Source organism: Canis lupus, chromosome 11 (assembly GCF_003254725.2).
Source record: "Canis lupus dingo isolate Sandy chromosome 11, ASM325472v2, whole genome shotgun sequence".
Classification (NCBI taxonomy): domain Eukaryota; kingdom Metazoa; phylum Chordata; class Mammalia; order Carnivora; family Canidae; genus Canis; species Canis lupus.
Window position 1 is genome coordinate 19567001 of NC_064253.1, and position 16546 is coordinate 19583546.

The 16546-nt window shown below is 50.3% G+C and overlaps 1 protein-coding gene across 7 annotated transcripts in view; it reads right to left on the minus strand.

The window, feature by feature from the left end:
* ACSL6 (acyl-CoA synthetase long chain family member 6) overlaps nt 1-16546 on the minus strand; it is a 57905-nt gene that overhangs the window by 23145 nt on the left and 18214 nt on the right. For 4 of the 7 annotated variants that reach the window (XM_025432339.3, XM_025432336.3, XM_049116034.1 and 1 more), the window contains 9 exons: nt 15058-15172; nt 14302-14366; nt 13922-14023; nt 13314-13413; nt 12583-12761; nt 11528-11560; nt 10134-10185; nt 2090-2163; nt 220-297 (listed from right to left, as the gene is read on the minus strand). In XM_025432339.3, the coding sequence (XP_025288124.1) occupies nt 220-297; nt 2090-2163; nt 10134-10185; nt 11528-11560; nt 12583-12761; nt 13314-13413; nt 13922-14023; nt 14302-14366; nt 15058-15172 (798 nt within the window). Of the gene's footprint in view, nt 1-84; nt 163-219; nt 298-2089; nt 2164-10133; nt 10186-11527; nt 11561-12582; nt 12762-13313; nt 13414-13921; nt 14024-14301; nt 14367-15057; nt 15173-16546 lie in introns of all 7 variants that reach the window. The other 3 variants (XM_025432337.3, XM_025432338.3, XM_049116035.1) reach the window with 3 other exon arrangements.

Here is a 16546-nt window from a genome sequence, read left to right on the forward strand (position 1 = left end):
CTTCATGGCACCAGTGACAAGTGACACCCTGCTAGGGTCCTGGGTTCTGGGCACAGATTGTGCCTCCCTGGAGCCGGGCCTTACCTGCACCATTCGCTCAAACATGTGTGCTAAAGGCAAATAGGAAATGTGCACATCCGCACAAGTGGGAGCCCACTGACTCTGTAAGAAAACAGAAGGAGCCCAGGCAAGGCCCGGTCAGTCAGGTGGGCGTCTTACCTGGATTACTCTCTCAAACATGTGAGCCAGAGGCAGGAAGGAGATGAGCACATCGTCCTGTCTCGGAAAGATCACTTTCTGCAGGTGACGGGCATGGGAGACAGAAAGGAAAGAAACACTGACAGGAAGACGACAAGAGAGTCATAAAACAATACAGAGAAAATGGTCCTGGAGGGGCAAATAGGAAGAGGGGGAGGGGGGCAAGGGGGGTGGAGGGAAGGGGGCAGAGAGAGGGGCGAGATGAAAGAGAGAGAAAAAGTGTGTGTGTGAGAGAGAGAGAGAGGGAGAGGGAGAGGGAGAGGTATATGAAAGACGCAGGAAGAAAAGAGGGAGAGAGAGACAGGGCAGCGTAGGAGGCGGAGTGTTAGGGCGCAGCCAGTAGGTCTAGGTTATCTGCAGAAGCAAAAAGCCCAGTGAAGCACACATAAACCAGCAGAGCCCAGCTCCGCAGGGAAGTCTCCTCGGGGGGCCAGGCCCCACTTCGCCATCTTCCTGGGCCACCTGGGCAGGGAGTTTGAGGGTCTCGGCTCGTTGGCACTTTCTGGTCCTTGTTCCAGAAAAGGGACCCAGGGAACCCTAGGTCTACACCAGTTGTGGCTGGGGTATGAGTCCCAGACAAACAGATGGCAGAGCCAGGCCTCACAAGCCATGGCCTGGGGACAGGGCCTGTGGGGGAGGCTCAGAGGAAGGCCTGCTGTGCCCCCCAGCCCACTATACACAGAAGGGACTGACCTCAGGGACAGAGGCTGCTCTGGCCAGGGGGATGTGCACAAGGCCAGCACTCAGGGGCTCTGCATTATGGGACTTCCCTGCCCCTGACCCCTTCACAGAGCCTTCGTCCTCCTGTGCTGGCTTTTGAACGAGCCTGGACAAGCCCCAGGAACCTGGCTTATGGCTCCTGACTAGGTTCAGCCACAACAGTCTCTCAGAGTCTTTTACCAGAATCTACCAGTACTCGGGGGCATATACTCCATAATGCCATCAGGCATGAATGTGGAGGATGATCTTTCTCCACAGTGGAGAAAAAGCCTAACTTACATGAAAAGGAACATTCCGTTCTCCTGAAGGAAACTTGCAGGACTTATGGATACTCACCACTTGAGGAAAAATGTCCTTCCTTCTTAGCCAGTTATAAAATGCTAACATGCTTTTGTCAAGCCAAGATATTAAGGGTTTTTTGTTTGTTTGTTTTTACTTTAGATTTACCTTTTATTTTTTTTTTTTTTTTTATTTTTTTTTTTTTTTTAATTTTTATTTATTTATTTATGATAGGCACACAGAGAGAGAGAGAGAGGCAGAGACACAGGCAGAGGGAGAAGCAGGCTCCATGCACCGGGAGCCCGACGTGGGATTCGATCCCGGGTCTCCAGGATCGCGCCCTGGGCCAAAGGCAGGCGCTAAACCACTGCGCCACCCAGGGATCCCTAGATTTACCTTTTAAAGTACAGTCTTACAAATTAGCAGTTGCCGTTGTTTCTCAGACTCTAGTAGTCCTTAAACACAAAATGACTGAATTAAAGCCTGGCCTATTTGAAAAACAAGTTATTAAGGATCACTTTCTAAATAAAGGTATACATAAAACCACAGAAAGCTCACTTTTTTGCAGTTAAAAATGAAAAATAGGTTCACATGTTTCTCTTTCTGGGATCTTAGCACTCTTAAAACTCAAATTGGCTATTTATGAGGTATGGATCATTTCAGAGTTTGGGGGGGGTTAAAGTGTTGCTCTAATGACAACAGAAACTCCTGCCTGGGAAAGGCAGCTCAGATTACATTGGGGAGGGGGGATAAAAAGAAAACAAATAAAAAGCCTCTGAGGCTTGAGAGTATCCTCAAGAGACACCTGCTTTAGTGAGTCTACTTTATTCACCTCTGTCACTTTCAGAAAGCCTGAGAAATCAGCCACCACGTTCCCATGGGTAAGCATCGCACCTTTTGGGTTCCCTGAAAAGAGAAAACAAAAAGGCAAATTAGTTGGAAGCTCAAGGGCCACTCCTTGAGAAGACTGTCCAAGTTGACAGTCCCACTCTGTACTGCCCATCCAAGCCTCTGGCCTTCCTCTGCAGCCACTTTAGAGTCTTAGACAATGAATGCTGTGTCAGAGACGTTCATCCTATAGACCCTCAAAGTCCACCTTGAGGTCCCAGCAGCTTAGGACCAGAAGACAGGTGACAGTCACACAGCCAGGCTGTCCCAAGGCTTGACAGGCTGGCTACTTGTGGCCTGTGCCTTCCCCTCTTCTGCCTCTTGGGGAAGCACAGGCTCTAGTCTCCTCAGATACTGAGTACCCTGTGCTGCTTTCTGGGCTGAGTGGGTCTAGTCCCCAGAATCCAGCAGCCATCTGTGCTGTGCTGGCAGAGGACTTCCTTGCTGCACGCAGCACCAGGAAAGGCCCTAGGCTCAGGCCAGGCTAGAGGAGCAGAGCACAGGGGCAGCCCCTCCTGCCAGCTCATCGGCAAAGACAGGACACGGATATTCTCACTTTGTCTTGATAAGACCTTTCACTACTGCTTGTAGTAACCCCAAGTCTGCTAGAATGACTCAGAAGACAGAAGCTAGATGGGGACCCAGGACACAGTGGGTTGGGAGGGAGGCCAGCTAGTCACCATTTCATGTCAGGGTGGACACAACATGTGCTGGACACAACTAACTGGCTTCAACTCCTGGCCTTGCCTGTCACTGCCAGCATAGCACAGGGAAGCCATCTGTCCTCTCTGTTCACTTACCTGTAAAATAAGGACAATGCCTACCTCATTGGCTTTCAGAAGGTCTAAGGATATAATCCATGTGCAAAAGATGTTAAATTAGAAGATTCGACTAAGACAGCAGATAAAACATTTGTGAAACTCCAAACGTGAGGGGCCAGGCCATGAGCAGAATTTACCCGGTATATATTAAATACACTAATATGTTAACTTTGCAATCCTTACCCAGAAAGAGGTGATAAAAGGTCTAAGTGAACAGAGATAAAGAGAGTAGTGTAGTACATGCTACCACATTGTTCACTTTAAAATGTTTAATTTTATGCCAGGTGAATTTTAGTTCAATGAAGAAGGAGGAGGAGGAGGAGAGGGAAAAGAAGGAGGAAAAGAAGAAGAGAGAGAAGGAGGAAGAGGAGGAGAGGGAGGAGTTGAGGAAGGGGGGGGAAGGGAGGGGAGGGGGATAGGAAGAGGAGGAGAGATGGGAAGAAGTGGATTTGTGAGAAGAATTTCTTCAGAAAGAGCTACACAGTTCTAGACCCTGTCAAAGTGGGGAGGAATGAGGGATCTTCTTTCGGGGCCCAAAACCCAAGCTAACTCAAAGTTTGATCTGTTTCCTGCAGCTGAGGGTACCAGTGAGAAATGTGAAAACTGTACCTACAAATAAATAATAAATCCCAGGGACTGGATATGGAGTGTGCAGAGGGAATATCAATCTGAGAGGGTGGTGGTGGGAATGGTGGATTAAAAGAAAGAAAACCATTAGATTCCTAACTCTGGGAAACAAAGGGTTGCAGAAGGGGAGTGGGTTGGAGGGATGGGGTAACTGAGTGATGGGCATTAAGGAAGGCACACAATGAGATGAGCATTGGGTGCTGTACTTTGTGTTGGCAAACTGAATTTAAATAAAATTTAACAGGAAAAAAAAAGGCGTCTTGTCCACAGGTCAGTGTCCCCTGACTCGGGGAAGCAGCTGGGAACACCACAGGCAGAAGCTGAAGGGGAGGAGGGAGCAGATAATCAAGAGAACTCCTGTAAGTGGCCATCTCTCGGTTTCATCTTTCCCACTTCCTTTTTCTCCCTCCCCACTTCCACCTGGTGGGAGTGAACCAAAAGCCTCAGAGCTGGAGGAGGAGAAACAGCAGAGGGAGAGGGGACAGGCAGCCTGCCCCACCCCGCCCTGCCTGCAGCCAGCCCTAGCTGGGGCCCAAGAAATGGCAGCGAAGTGGACCCACTTGTGCTTTGGACCTGCAGTTCTGAGATCAGGCTGTCTGTGACTTAGGGACGCCCCCCCCACACACACACACACAGCCCGCTCCACCCCTAGAGGGGGAATTGACCTGGCAGTGATCAGAAAAGGTAAGTGAGGTGCCTGTTTTCATTCGGGGCAGAAAAATTCTGTCAGATGCAGGGGCATCAGGACGGGCCCATCTCAGTCTGACCCAGGTATGTAATGGGCGGGGGTTTTAACGAGTGCTCTGGCACACACAGCCATACTGCAGACTGCACGGAGGATTTTGGGGACACAGAGGGTTACAGGGTTTGAATAGGTAGCTGTTAAAATATCCTTCTTCTTTTAATGAAGAAGACCCATTGCACCTCTGCTGGTCATCCTTTCATCCCAGCATCCTTCCTCAAACCCAAGCCCATATTAAGAAGTGTCCCTGAACGATCCCTCGTGTATAAGTCCCACAGAGTCTCTGGGCTCATGAACTATCCTTAGAGTATCACCTGGAGATCCTTACCTCTGGATTCTCAAGTTCTGGAAACTTCTAAGGAATACCTCCAAAATGCTAGGTATGAAATCAGAGCTCCCACAAAATATGATCCAATGCTATAGAGCTTTAGATCTGCTAAGCTGGCTGACTTGCTCATGTCTAATACAACCTCAGAGTGGATGGCTGAGAACCTCAAGAGAAAGTTGTCTTCATTAATGAAAATTGTCTGAAGCCTCCATTCAGTTCAGTCCACAACACATATAAGGGTAGCAGTCACTCAGGTCTGCTTGGACAAATCTTTTTCCTCTCCAAAATGATGAGAAAAGTTTACACCTTTTAGAAACAAACCTTTAGCTCCATCTGTGCCTTTAAAGTTGCTCAGTAGGGGGGGTAGTAGCTCTTTTTCTGCCCCCAGGATGAAAACACAGGCACCTCACGCCTTTTCTGGTCACCACCAGGTAAGTTTCACGGGGGTCATAAGTCACAGACAGCCTGAACTCAGAACTGCAGGTGTAGGTCGAAAGTGCAAGTTGGTCCACTTTGCTGTGTCCCCAGCTAGGGCTGGCTGCAGGCCAGGCAGTCTGCCTGTCCCTTCTCGCTCTGCTGTTTTTTGTCCTCCTCCAGCTTTCTTACATGTATGAGTGAGGTTTTATAAACTTCCAATGAGTTACAGAATTTTAAAATGTTCCCAGAAATGTTCAAATGATTTCCTCAAGTCAGCCCTTGATGCAGTCCCAAAGGATGAAGGAGAAGCACATGTGGACAACAAATCCTGGGAGAAGATGCAAGGTCTGAGGTGGGGGGTAAGTAAGCCTTTGGAAAGTTCTGCTTGCTTCTCTGATTCCAGGACAAGTGCAAGCTTCTAGCAGTATTTCTTTCAAATGTGATATGGAAAAATTTCCAAGCTCCTCATATGGAGGAACAGGTAAGCATTTCTCACTAGACCCACGGCAAAGTTAAAGAACCAATGTTTGCTCTGGCTTTCTCCTCTTCTGGTGCAACATGGGCTGGAGGTGCAGCTGCCTGGGCCCCGACATCTCAGCAGCATGAGGCCTACTACCTTCTACTCATAGGCTGGCCATCCTCCCATTTGTCCTCCCTCCAGCTGCTGAAAGGATAAAAACCTCTTCGTTTCAGGTTCTGCAACTGTCATTTGGGCTTTAGCCAACATTCCTGGGCTGGCCATCCGTGGCTGATGTGCAGAAAGGCATTTCACTGGCTGAAGGTCTACACTGGATGGACACTGGCTCCAAGTGAGAATAGTTAATGGGAGTGAAGCTAAGCTCAAGGTTTCTCCTACAGGGGTGGGTGGGAGTGGAGCTGGGAGCAGTGCCGGGCCCTCTGGCTGGAGGTTCCTCTGGCTGCTTGTTTCCACTTTCACACAAAGATGGGTTACAAAAGATGCCAGTGACAGAAATGCTCTGGGAGCTTTCTAAGGCAGAGTATTCATCTCCCTGCTAGAGGGTCCCAAATCTTCTTTTAGGATTGAGTCTTACTTTCATCAACCCCATATCCACCATTAAAAAAAATTTTTTTAAACAATCAGACTTGAGAGCTGGTAGGAATACAAATAATATCTCTAATAGCAGCCAGTTACTGAACACCCACGAATGTGGGCACTGTGCTAGGTGGGCATCTCATGCATGGCAGCTCAGTTATTTCTTAAAATAGCCCATGCTACAGGTATCAGCTAGCTTCATCTAATATCCAAGGAAGTGGGGGCTTAAGAGAGGTCAAGAAATTCTCCTAAAGCTGCACAGCAGGAATACTGAGATTTTGTCAGTATGATGCATATGGTCGTATAAGTCCTGATCTGAATGGTGTAAAGCGAACACGTCAAGGAGAACATTTTCCCAAGATCCCACCTCTGAGCAGCCACAGACATAAGGCTGATGGGTATCTACATACTCAGCTAATGGACTGCAGATGGCTGAGTTTTGATGGGTGTCCCCAATCAGCAGAGACGAGACGCCTCCCCCTATACTTCCTCCCCTTCTTCTCCAGACAGGACACGTCTTTTTCCTAGTGGTACCTGGAAGCCTCCTCTCTCCTCTAATCTAAACCAAAGCTTTGTAGGACACCTGGGTGGCTCAGAGGTTGAGCGTCTGCCTTCGGCTCAGGTCGTGACACGGGGTCCTGGGATCGAGTCCCACATCAGGCTCCTTGCAGGGAGTCTGTTTCTCCCTCTACCTGTGTCTCTGCCTCTCACTCTGTGTCTCTCATGAATAAATAAATAAAATCTTAAAAAATAAATAAACCAAAGCTTTGGGGGCTCGGCTCCACTGAACAGCACCTCCCTTTCCTCTGTCTCCAGTGGCTTTTTCTCGATGCCACAGAACACTTTCAGGGGTTTCCAGGAAAATAACATGAGCCTCATCCCCTCCAAGCCTCTGTCAGCTCCACTCTTGCTCTATTGTTTCTTCGGAGCTAATCTGTTTTTTTTTACTTAAACTGTCTCTTACAGCCTAACATACATATAATAAAGTGCCCAAGTGAGTGTCAGCATGTCTTTTGGTGACATGGCCACCAAACTGAAGGAATTGTCCACACCTGTTGAAATCACAACCTCACCTCCCATTCACTGCTCATTCCACTGCATCAGCCTCTGCATCCAGCCTCCACTCTATGATTAGCCTTTGCCAAGAGCACCAGCAACATCCTATGGGCAACAGCTTAGCCACTGGACAATGCTGACAGATTCTATTCTGCTCTAGCATCTCCAGCTGTCTCCATGTGAAACTCCTGCCCCTATCACTCCTCCCCTGCCAGTGTTTCCAGATCCTGTCCCCAGACTACCAGTCCCTCAGTCAGCTCTCTCTCAAAGCAACATTTTCTTTCTTGCAGCCAATCCTCTGCATATGCTGTTCCCCCTGAGAGTGCCCTTCCTTCTATTCTCCTCCAGCTACCACTCTTTCAAGACTCTGCTCAGATGGACTTCCTCTGAGAATCCTTTCTGTTTTGCTCTTCTGACCTCTTGGTGGCCCAGTGCTCCATGCACCCTGGGATGCAGACCCTCGAGACAGTGACCAAATTTTACTGAACTGCTTGGTGATGTGAGCTGTGAGCTCAAGAAAACAGGGCTCTGGCTTATCCATCCCTGTGACCTCAGCCCCCAGCACTAGGTCTGATACATAGTGGATGCTCCATAAATAAGCTGAATGAGTCAATCTATATAAATTAGAAAAAGAATGCTAAAAACATAGATTGAGACCACTGTATTTTCTTCTCTGGGAAGACAGAGTACATATACTCATAGGACAGGTCTTAATTATCATTCCTGAGGCCAGATTTCCTTAACTGGACTATGTTATACCCACAAGTTGTCTTTTTTGGGAGGAGGGGGTGTCAGACTCCAGTCCAGCTGAAAGTCATTTTATGAATTTGGAATAACGAATCACATAACCATCCAGTAGCCATCCCTGAGTATAGACAAACCCCAAGCTCTCACCTCCTCCAGGACCTTGTTGGCCTGACTATAGGCTCCAAAGCACTGGCTTATTCTAGGAATTTCCACAGATGTTTCCATCACATACCAACAAAAAAATCTTCCCAGAATGATTCCACCAGAATCCTGAACCAAATATCAGGTTTAGATCATATTTTCCATCTTTCCTCACTGAAAGAACAGTATGGCTCTTGATGAAGCTGGGAGCCAGGACACTCAGTATGGAAAGGAAGCTGTATGCAGGCTGTGATGCCAAGGACATGTAGGGCTGATGTGCTTGACAACAGGATGGCTACCAGAAGCACAGCTCAGGCTAATGCAAGGGAAATCCAAGTACAGCCGGGCAGGGTGATAAGAGGTACACTACATCCTCCAGTTCTGCCCTGGCACCAGCAACACCTCTAGAATGGAAAGCTCGGGCACTAAATCACCACTCATTGGTCAGGTTCTGTACGTCCCACAACTTCCACCACACAGAGCCTGGGCAGGATGGCTTAGCTTCCAATTGTGATTTCATGGTCTGGAAAAGCACTAGACATGAGGCCTGCCCTCTCCAGCTGGGTGACAGCACATTTCTGCACTGTGAAGTTCTTTTCCAGATATGGGGGCAACATCAAGTGACTCGTTAAAAGCCTAGGGGAGTGCTCCAAGGGCACAGGTCCAAAGCTAAAGGCCACAGTAGTAACCTGTTCCCCAGCCTTGGAGAGACAGGTCACCAAAGTTTTACATCATGAAACTCATGACAAAAAACAATGTAAACCTGAAGGGCATTTCTGAATTCCAGGTTGAATCTAGATGTCAGCTCCTGGGGAGCAAGAGCTATGCTATTTATTTTCTGACAAAAATTAGCAATGTGGGGGGAAACCCTCAAACCCACTTAGTTAATGGTAAAAATCCATCTTGATCCAATAAGGTCATGTTTATCATGATCCGTCCTCATGGAGAGTCCTGCTTGTGGGGCTGGTCAGGATCTGCCAAATGACTAAGAGGCTAAGTCTGCGGGAAGCATGGGAAGCCCTGGTTTGCTGTAAGCCCCACCAAGAGCTAACATCAAGGCAGGCCAGTCCTCAGTCTGGAAAAAGAAGGCTGAAAATTCCTTGACCATTTAGGGAAAAGACAAGCAACTTTCCAAGTCAGCAGATGAGATGGAGCATTAGCATGGGAAGAGCACTGGGCTGGGCATTGTGGGACTAGGGCACAAGTCCCCTACCATCACCTACTAGTGGCATCCACACAGGACCAGCCCCCACATCTGCATGCCTCACAGGTGGTGCTGAGGCCCTAGCAGCTCAGTGACTGGGTGAGCAGGGCACTGCAGGCTGTGAAGTGCCATGGCCCTGACTGTGTTCCTCATGTGCTTCTTGCCCCCCAGCCTGCCCCAGGCAGCCTGCCTTGGCTGTCCCTGCAAACATCACTATGTATACTCTCTGTCAGCACCAGGCACGGGGTGGTGTTATTTCTGCTTATCCCTGTCCTGACAGCCATGTCCATGGCAAACCAGCCCCATGCTGCAGAGCTTTGGCACCACCTTTTCACACGCCATCCCCTCTCCTATTCAGCACTTTTAACCACCCTCATTACAAGGCGAGGAGCTGGGCAGAGTGGGTGGCAACGAGGTTAAATGACTGGCTTGTAGCTGCCCAGCCAGTGGTGGAAGTGGGACTTTGAGGCTCTCGGACACCAAATCCCACACTTGTTCCCTAGTCCCTGACACAAAGGCCAGGCAGAGGCAGGAAGTGGAGGGGTGAGAGCTGCCTCTCAGAGGGGAGTGATGGAACTCAGCTACCCAGCTCTTCTGTGGCTCCAGCGCCGGGGGATGGCATCCCCACCTTGTACCTCCCGGTCCACACTGTCCATCCATGTCCAGCCACCTGTACTGCCTCCTGCCGAGCACTGGGGGCAGCAGGAGGGGCCCGTCATCTGTAGCCAAGCACAGGACAAGGCTCAGCCCAGGCCATGGAGTGCACCAGAGACCCCTGCATCTGCCCCACCAAGGCTGTGGGGAAAAGGCTGTAGGTGGCCCTGGCTGATGATCTGGGTGCCTGTGCTCACCTGTTGTGCCGCTTGTAAAACACACAATGGAGAGGTCGCTGGGCTTCGGGGGCTGCAGAGTTGAGAAGAAGTGTGCGTTAAATAGACCCAGTATGGCCAGCCAGGGCCCAAGAGCCCTGGGCCCCTCTACTAGCCCCACTGGCCATGTGTAGGTATGGGGGTCTGTGTGGGTACATGTGCACACCCCTGTGTGCTGCAGTCAGAGAGGCGGGCTGGCAAGTCCCCAGGAAAGGGGGAAAGAGGCTGAAGAAACCTACTGGACGCCTGGACATCCATCTGTCCCACTAACCTCTTACCTGGTTCTGCTGCTTCCTCAACTTGAATCTGAGCTGAATTCTAGATGGGATCAGGCTGTAGTGGCCACATTCAGGCCTCTAAAAGAGACCACACCTTTCTAGTGGATGTGATCTGGTTCCACCCTTCCTTCCCACTTTCTTCCAAATGTCTGGGGTTAGGCTTGGGAGGAGAACACATGGCCCAGGAACTGAGCTTCCCACTGTGTCACCAAGACTGCTCTGCGTCAGGCCCTTGCCCCTGGCACTGGGCACACAGTCCTGGGGTCACTGGGAGGAACCTATCGTGTCTGCTTATGCAGAGGAGGTGACATGAGCTGAGAATGAGGGACAGGCCAGATCTCTCCAGATAAATGGAGGGTGGGCTCTGGGAGAGGAACTAGCCTGGCCATTGGCAGAGGTCAAAGAAGCAAGAGCATGCCAAGGAGTCGGAGAATAGTGCTCTAAGGCCTTGTATGGAGGAGGTGGGTACATTCCAGGGCTACCCGTGAAGGGCCGGCCTACGTAGGACAAAGCTCAGGGACAGGTAAGAAGAGTGGGAAGAACTGAGCTGGAGGCGAGAAGCCTTGTAAGCAAGCTTAAAACCCCCACAGGGCCCTCCCAGGGCCAGTGACTGTCACTGGTGACTTAAGCCCAGGCAGTATCACTTTGGGGTGACACACAGAAAAATTCACAGAGCAGAGATGAACAAAGACAGCAGACATCAAAAGGCCACTCAGCCCCAGAGTTCATTTCTGGTTGTGTTGCTGCTTCTGCTCACCCCATCCTGACAGAGTTCACTACCTTCAGAAAAAAAAAGAAGCCTTCCCAAAGAAGCCTTCCTAGAGAACCTAGACTGGCCAGGATTGGCTCCCTTTTTTCTCACTCCTAAATGTCAGACTCTTGTTGCAGGCCCCTTTCTAGACCACTCCCCATACCTCCCCCCCCCCCCCCCCCCGCCCCCGCAGAAGTCCTGGTACATTTCCCAAGCTGCTCACAGTGGCTGCTTATTAACACAAGGGGGCTGCTCTGACCTCCTATCAAGCCCCTGGCAGGGAGTCTATGAGGATAAGCCCTGCTCAGCATCTTGCTCAAGAAAGACCCACTGGCAGATGAGCTTACCACAGGAGCATGATGATTCTGTTGGCCACATTCCTGGAAGAGAAAAATCCTATTTTTAAATGCTCAAAAGCTCTTATCAATCAACACAAGCAAAAAACCTAAAAAAAATCAAAATAAACTCAGCATACTATGCCCTGCCCTTGTACCCAGCCTAGAGTTCAGGATTCCCTATTCAGACATAGCCCATGTGGAGAAACCACCTGAGTGGTCTCCTCAAATACACATCCAGGCCTAGGCCATCCTGCACATTACAGCCAAGGTGCTCAAGGCCCAGGGCAAGCCTAGGCACTGTGCACATGCATAGTTGGGGAGACAGCTTGAGGTGCCCACCTGGACAGAGTGGCTGGGTGACCTGGACTTCTAGATAAATGGTCAGGGATAGAGGGGCAGATGGGAGTTGCCACTGTATATGAGGCCCCAAAAGCCATGAAAGGGTACAAGTATACAGGCATTACAAGCATAGTTAGAAATGTACAGGCATGTAGGAGGACAAATGGAGAGCCCAGGGGCCTACATCCAGTAAGGTATGGTTGGGGTCAACTGCTACTGAGCAGAGTGTGAGTTCTGGGAGGCCAGGATGGCCTGTGTCACTCCAGCAGGCAAGCTGCCATCAAACCCACACCTCCAGAGAGGTCACACACAGAAAAACTGGTTCTGCTGGCCGCTGGGAGTCTCAGACACATTGGAAGAACCTCTCAAAGACTCTGGGACCTCATCTCTATAGTCCTCAGGTTCAGACAGGCTGATGGTTAGATGGAAAAAAGGAAGCCCCAGACACGACATAACTCTGGGGCAGGCTGGTACCATCACCCACGTGTTGGAGCTGTGTCATTAGCTGGGCCAACAAACTGAGCCTGTGGCTGAGAGGATGCCTATGAGCACCAACTCTACTACCCTCTGCCAGCCCTTGTGAAGCTTGCTCTGTTTTGACCCTGAAGAACTCTGATGGCCTAAGACATCCACCCCAGGGCATGAGAGGGGCAGATAACCAGCAGCTCTGGCTCATTGGCCCAAGTAGCTGTGGCCCAGTAAATAGCCCAGGAGCAGATCCTCACCTCCACAGCTTGCATGGACTTAATGATCACCCCGCACTCCTGCCCTCTTTCTTTCAGAGCCTCCTCGAACGGTTCCATGATGATGATGAGCTTGAGCCCCGGAGTCTCCTTCCTCTCCACATGTTCTAGCAGAAGCACGGCCTTCTGAGGTTTATCCACCACCACGGTGCTGATGTCAGCTGAAGGGACCATCAGGGAAAGTCAGGCTGTGACTGTGGGTACATGTGCCAGGCAGCAGAACTATGGACTGTGTGTGCCAAAGCTTGTGTATAAAAATGCATAAGAGAGGCCATGTGGGCCATATGGAGTGCTGTACAGAGAGGAAAGAGCAGGGAACTTGGGAGAAACCAAGGGCAAAAGACCAGGGAATTTCCTAGAGCAGATTCCAAGCATTCCTTTGCTCCAGGATCAGGCTCCGTAATCTCAGATCTGCTTGAGATATTTGCTGCACCCCCACCTCAGGCAACTGCCCCCAGCTATACTAAGCCTCAGAGACTTGGAAGCCCATGTGGGGACTGGTAGCCCCTTCATAGTAGCCAGGCCCTGTGTAAGGTGTCTTTCTGGGAAGTCCAACCAGGGAAAGCTACCTCAAGGGCCAAAGTGGAGAACGTTCTTTGAGGATGGAAGTGAAGTACTTACTAGTGTCAGACAATTAGTATAACCTGATGGGGGGAGGGGAGGGGATTCTAGGGGCTGGCTGCCAGTGGCAAGAGGGGGCAGTGGTGGCTCACCTGTGCTGATGATGTAGCGGATAGCACCAGGGCCCAGGGTGTCATAGAGTGGGACCACCACCATAGAATACGTGTAGCAGGCAAGCTCTGCAATGATCCACTGTGGAGACACACAGGTCTGGGGTTGGGAGAGCACAGAGCAGATAGGAGGGCTATACTGCCCTTATGCCCAGGCAACCAGGGAACTTGTTCTGGGTCCTACTGAGAAGGTTCTGTTCTGGCCCTCTCTGTGTGGCAAGGAATCCATGAGGCTAACTAGTTGTGCCTGCTTACCCATAACCTTTGGATCATGCATATCCCCAAGGAATTCTAGGACTCCAAACAGCCCAAGTGTATATAATAGGCTTGCATGGCCTTCTGCCCTGGGTCATTCTTCCCCCATGGCTCAGAACACAGCTTTTTGTGGGACTGGGTGGTATGGATGGAGCTTGGCTGGGATTTCCACTCCTGATTAGGGGCAAAGCCAAGCGAATGAGGGGTGGCATGGACTAACTAGATCCATTTTTCCTCTTATCCCAGGCCCTACAAACAGTGGGAGCAGGGCTGTTTTATGATATTCAATCCCCCTACTCCACTGATACCTCCAAAACTTTAAGGCAGATGCTTACCTCTGGCCGATTTTGTGCAAAAACGCCAATAAACTGATCCGTACACGGTTTACAATTGTGTTGGAGAAGTCCAGACCCTAGAAATTCAGCCCTGTCGGCCACCTGCACACAGACATGAGGAAGTGATAGAAAGCAAGGACTTTTGTCAGGGGAGGGAGATCCCCAGGTGTGGATTCCTACAGGTCTGAGACCTCCCCAAGTCTCTGCCCAGGTCTGCTGGAAGCCCTATGAGGTTGCTGCCGGGAGTCTGGCAAAGAGGCCAGGCAAAGAAAAAATGACCCTCTGAGACCTCAGGGGGCCCTTGGGGGCTTGTACCCACAAGCCCCCAAGGGCCAGATCTACATGAGTCAACAGGGTGGGGCCTGTCCTCCATCACTCACCTCCTGATAGGACAGCCACTGATAAGGTTGTTTGGGCTTCCTGAAGCCAAGACAGGGTCCATTCCCTGCAGAGAGATAAGCAGGCCTTGTACCAGGGAAGATGGTAGGGTGGGGTGTCACCTGCACCTGCTCATCAGACTCCTGAATGGACATCCCATGCTGTCAGGTAGCCCATGAGTCAAGTGAACTGCCCCTTAGCTGCCTGTGTAACCTGCAGAAGCCCAAGAAGGCCTAAAGTACACAAGCATGACACATACTCAGGAATTAGGGAGGCCCAGAAATGTGGGATGACACATTACCAGTTCCCACCATGACCTGTGTGATGCAGCCCCAAGAGGACACAGAGACCTGGCCATGAGGCAGAAGCAGAAAATTGTCTCTCTGGAACCATTTTCTTTTGCCCCATACACTGTCTCACCCAGACATCTTAGAGGCTCAGGTTCTGAATCATGCCAACCAGTGGCCTGACAGTTTGAGGTTTATCAGGGGCTGCCCACAGGAGATATAAAGTATGGGCTGAGAGACAGCTTAAGGTCAGGCAGTCTGAAGTTCTAGAACAAAGCTGAGGTCAGCCCTTTGGCCACATAATGCAGCTATTTATCTGATGGGGTGAGAGAAGGGCCAAGAGTGGCTTTTCTCCTCTGATCCTGGGCACCACTCACCTCCCTGGCCCCTGGTACCTTGTTTGCCCACCACTACCTTTGCACCCGATCACTCCCTGCCACAGTGCCTCCACATCCCCACAGTCCCTCTCACCTGAGATGCTAAGCCCACGGCGGAACACCTGGTACATGGTTCTGGCATCATCATAGTAGTGGGTGAGCAATTGAGGGCCATCCCCGATCACAGATCGCCGGGCCCCACCACTGTCCTACGAGCCAAGCACAGGCCAGGGAAGCTGGCTGAGGCAGGCAGAGGCATCAGGAGAGGGCACCAGGATGCATCAGGCTGCACATAGCTTGGATGCACACCAGGGCCACATGGCTGGGGCTGTGACATGCTCTATATGCATTCATACACAGCCTATACATAACACCTGGACTGTACACACACAACCTCTACACATGTTCACATACAGCCAGCTTGTCTACACTAGGCCTGTATGCACCCACACTCAAACACAGTTGGCTCACACACACAGCCCAGTACACTGATCTCCCATATAGGCACACAGTACCTCAACACCAGGTTAGCACACACAAAATGTACAGAATTTTAGTTACTGTTCATATGCATCTCTGGTTCACTCATTCAATGGAATGGGGAGTGTTGGCTACAGTCAGGCTACCCTCTGGCATCAGGATCAGCCTGCCAAGGTGGCTTTCATCTCATTTGCTGCTGCTGCTGTGCCCCTAGGTTAAGAATCATTTGGGTGCCAACCATCATTCACATAATAGCATGAATTAGTGTGTGTACTGGCTGAAGATACCTGTCTAGGCACGCTCTTGCCCATGCCACTTGATCCTTCCATAGCACAAATTGGCACTGTGTCTCTATACTACTAAAAACCCAAAATAAATCCATGCTGCCCTTCTCCAGGGTCCTGGCCCATGGACCTTTGTCTTTATTAGCCTCTTCAAGTGAGTTATAATTATAAGTTTACCAAAACAGTCTAGTACTTTCTCTGTGTCATCTTACCAAATCCCTACCACAACCTTAGGAAATGGGTGCTCTTTTTATTACCCACCTGGCAGTTGAGAACAACTGAGGCTCAGAGAGTTAAGAAACTGCCAAGGACCATATAACTGGTAAAAGGCATGGCCAGCCCTTCAGGGCTGCTGGTCACCAAAGGCCATTCTGGAAACCACTCTGCTAGCCCATGGGTATCCCTTCTGCCATCTAGACACCCCATGTGAATCACCATTTCCCAAAGCCACCAGGTACAATTTTACATACCCCCACCTTTGCACACATCATTACTGGAAAAGTGCCCTGAAGATGCTCATCCTATCTAGACCTGCATCCTCTCCTACCAGGCAAAAGTCTGGTATGCTCATGGTTGCCAAGATGCACCATCAATAACAAAAAAACAGGATGCCGAACTGTGTGTGCAGCATGACAGCATTTAGAAAGAGGGGCAAGGACACCTGGGTAGCTCAGGGGGTTAAGCATCTGACTCTTGATTTGGGCTCAGGTTGTGATCTTATGAGATCGAGCCCTCCTAAAGGGCTCCATGCTCAGCGGGGAGTATGCTCGAGAGTCTCTCTCCCCTTGCCTCTGCCTTGCACCCCCCAAAGAAATACAT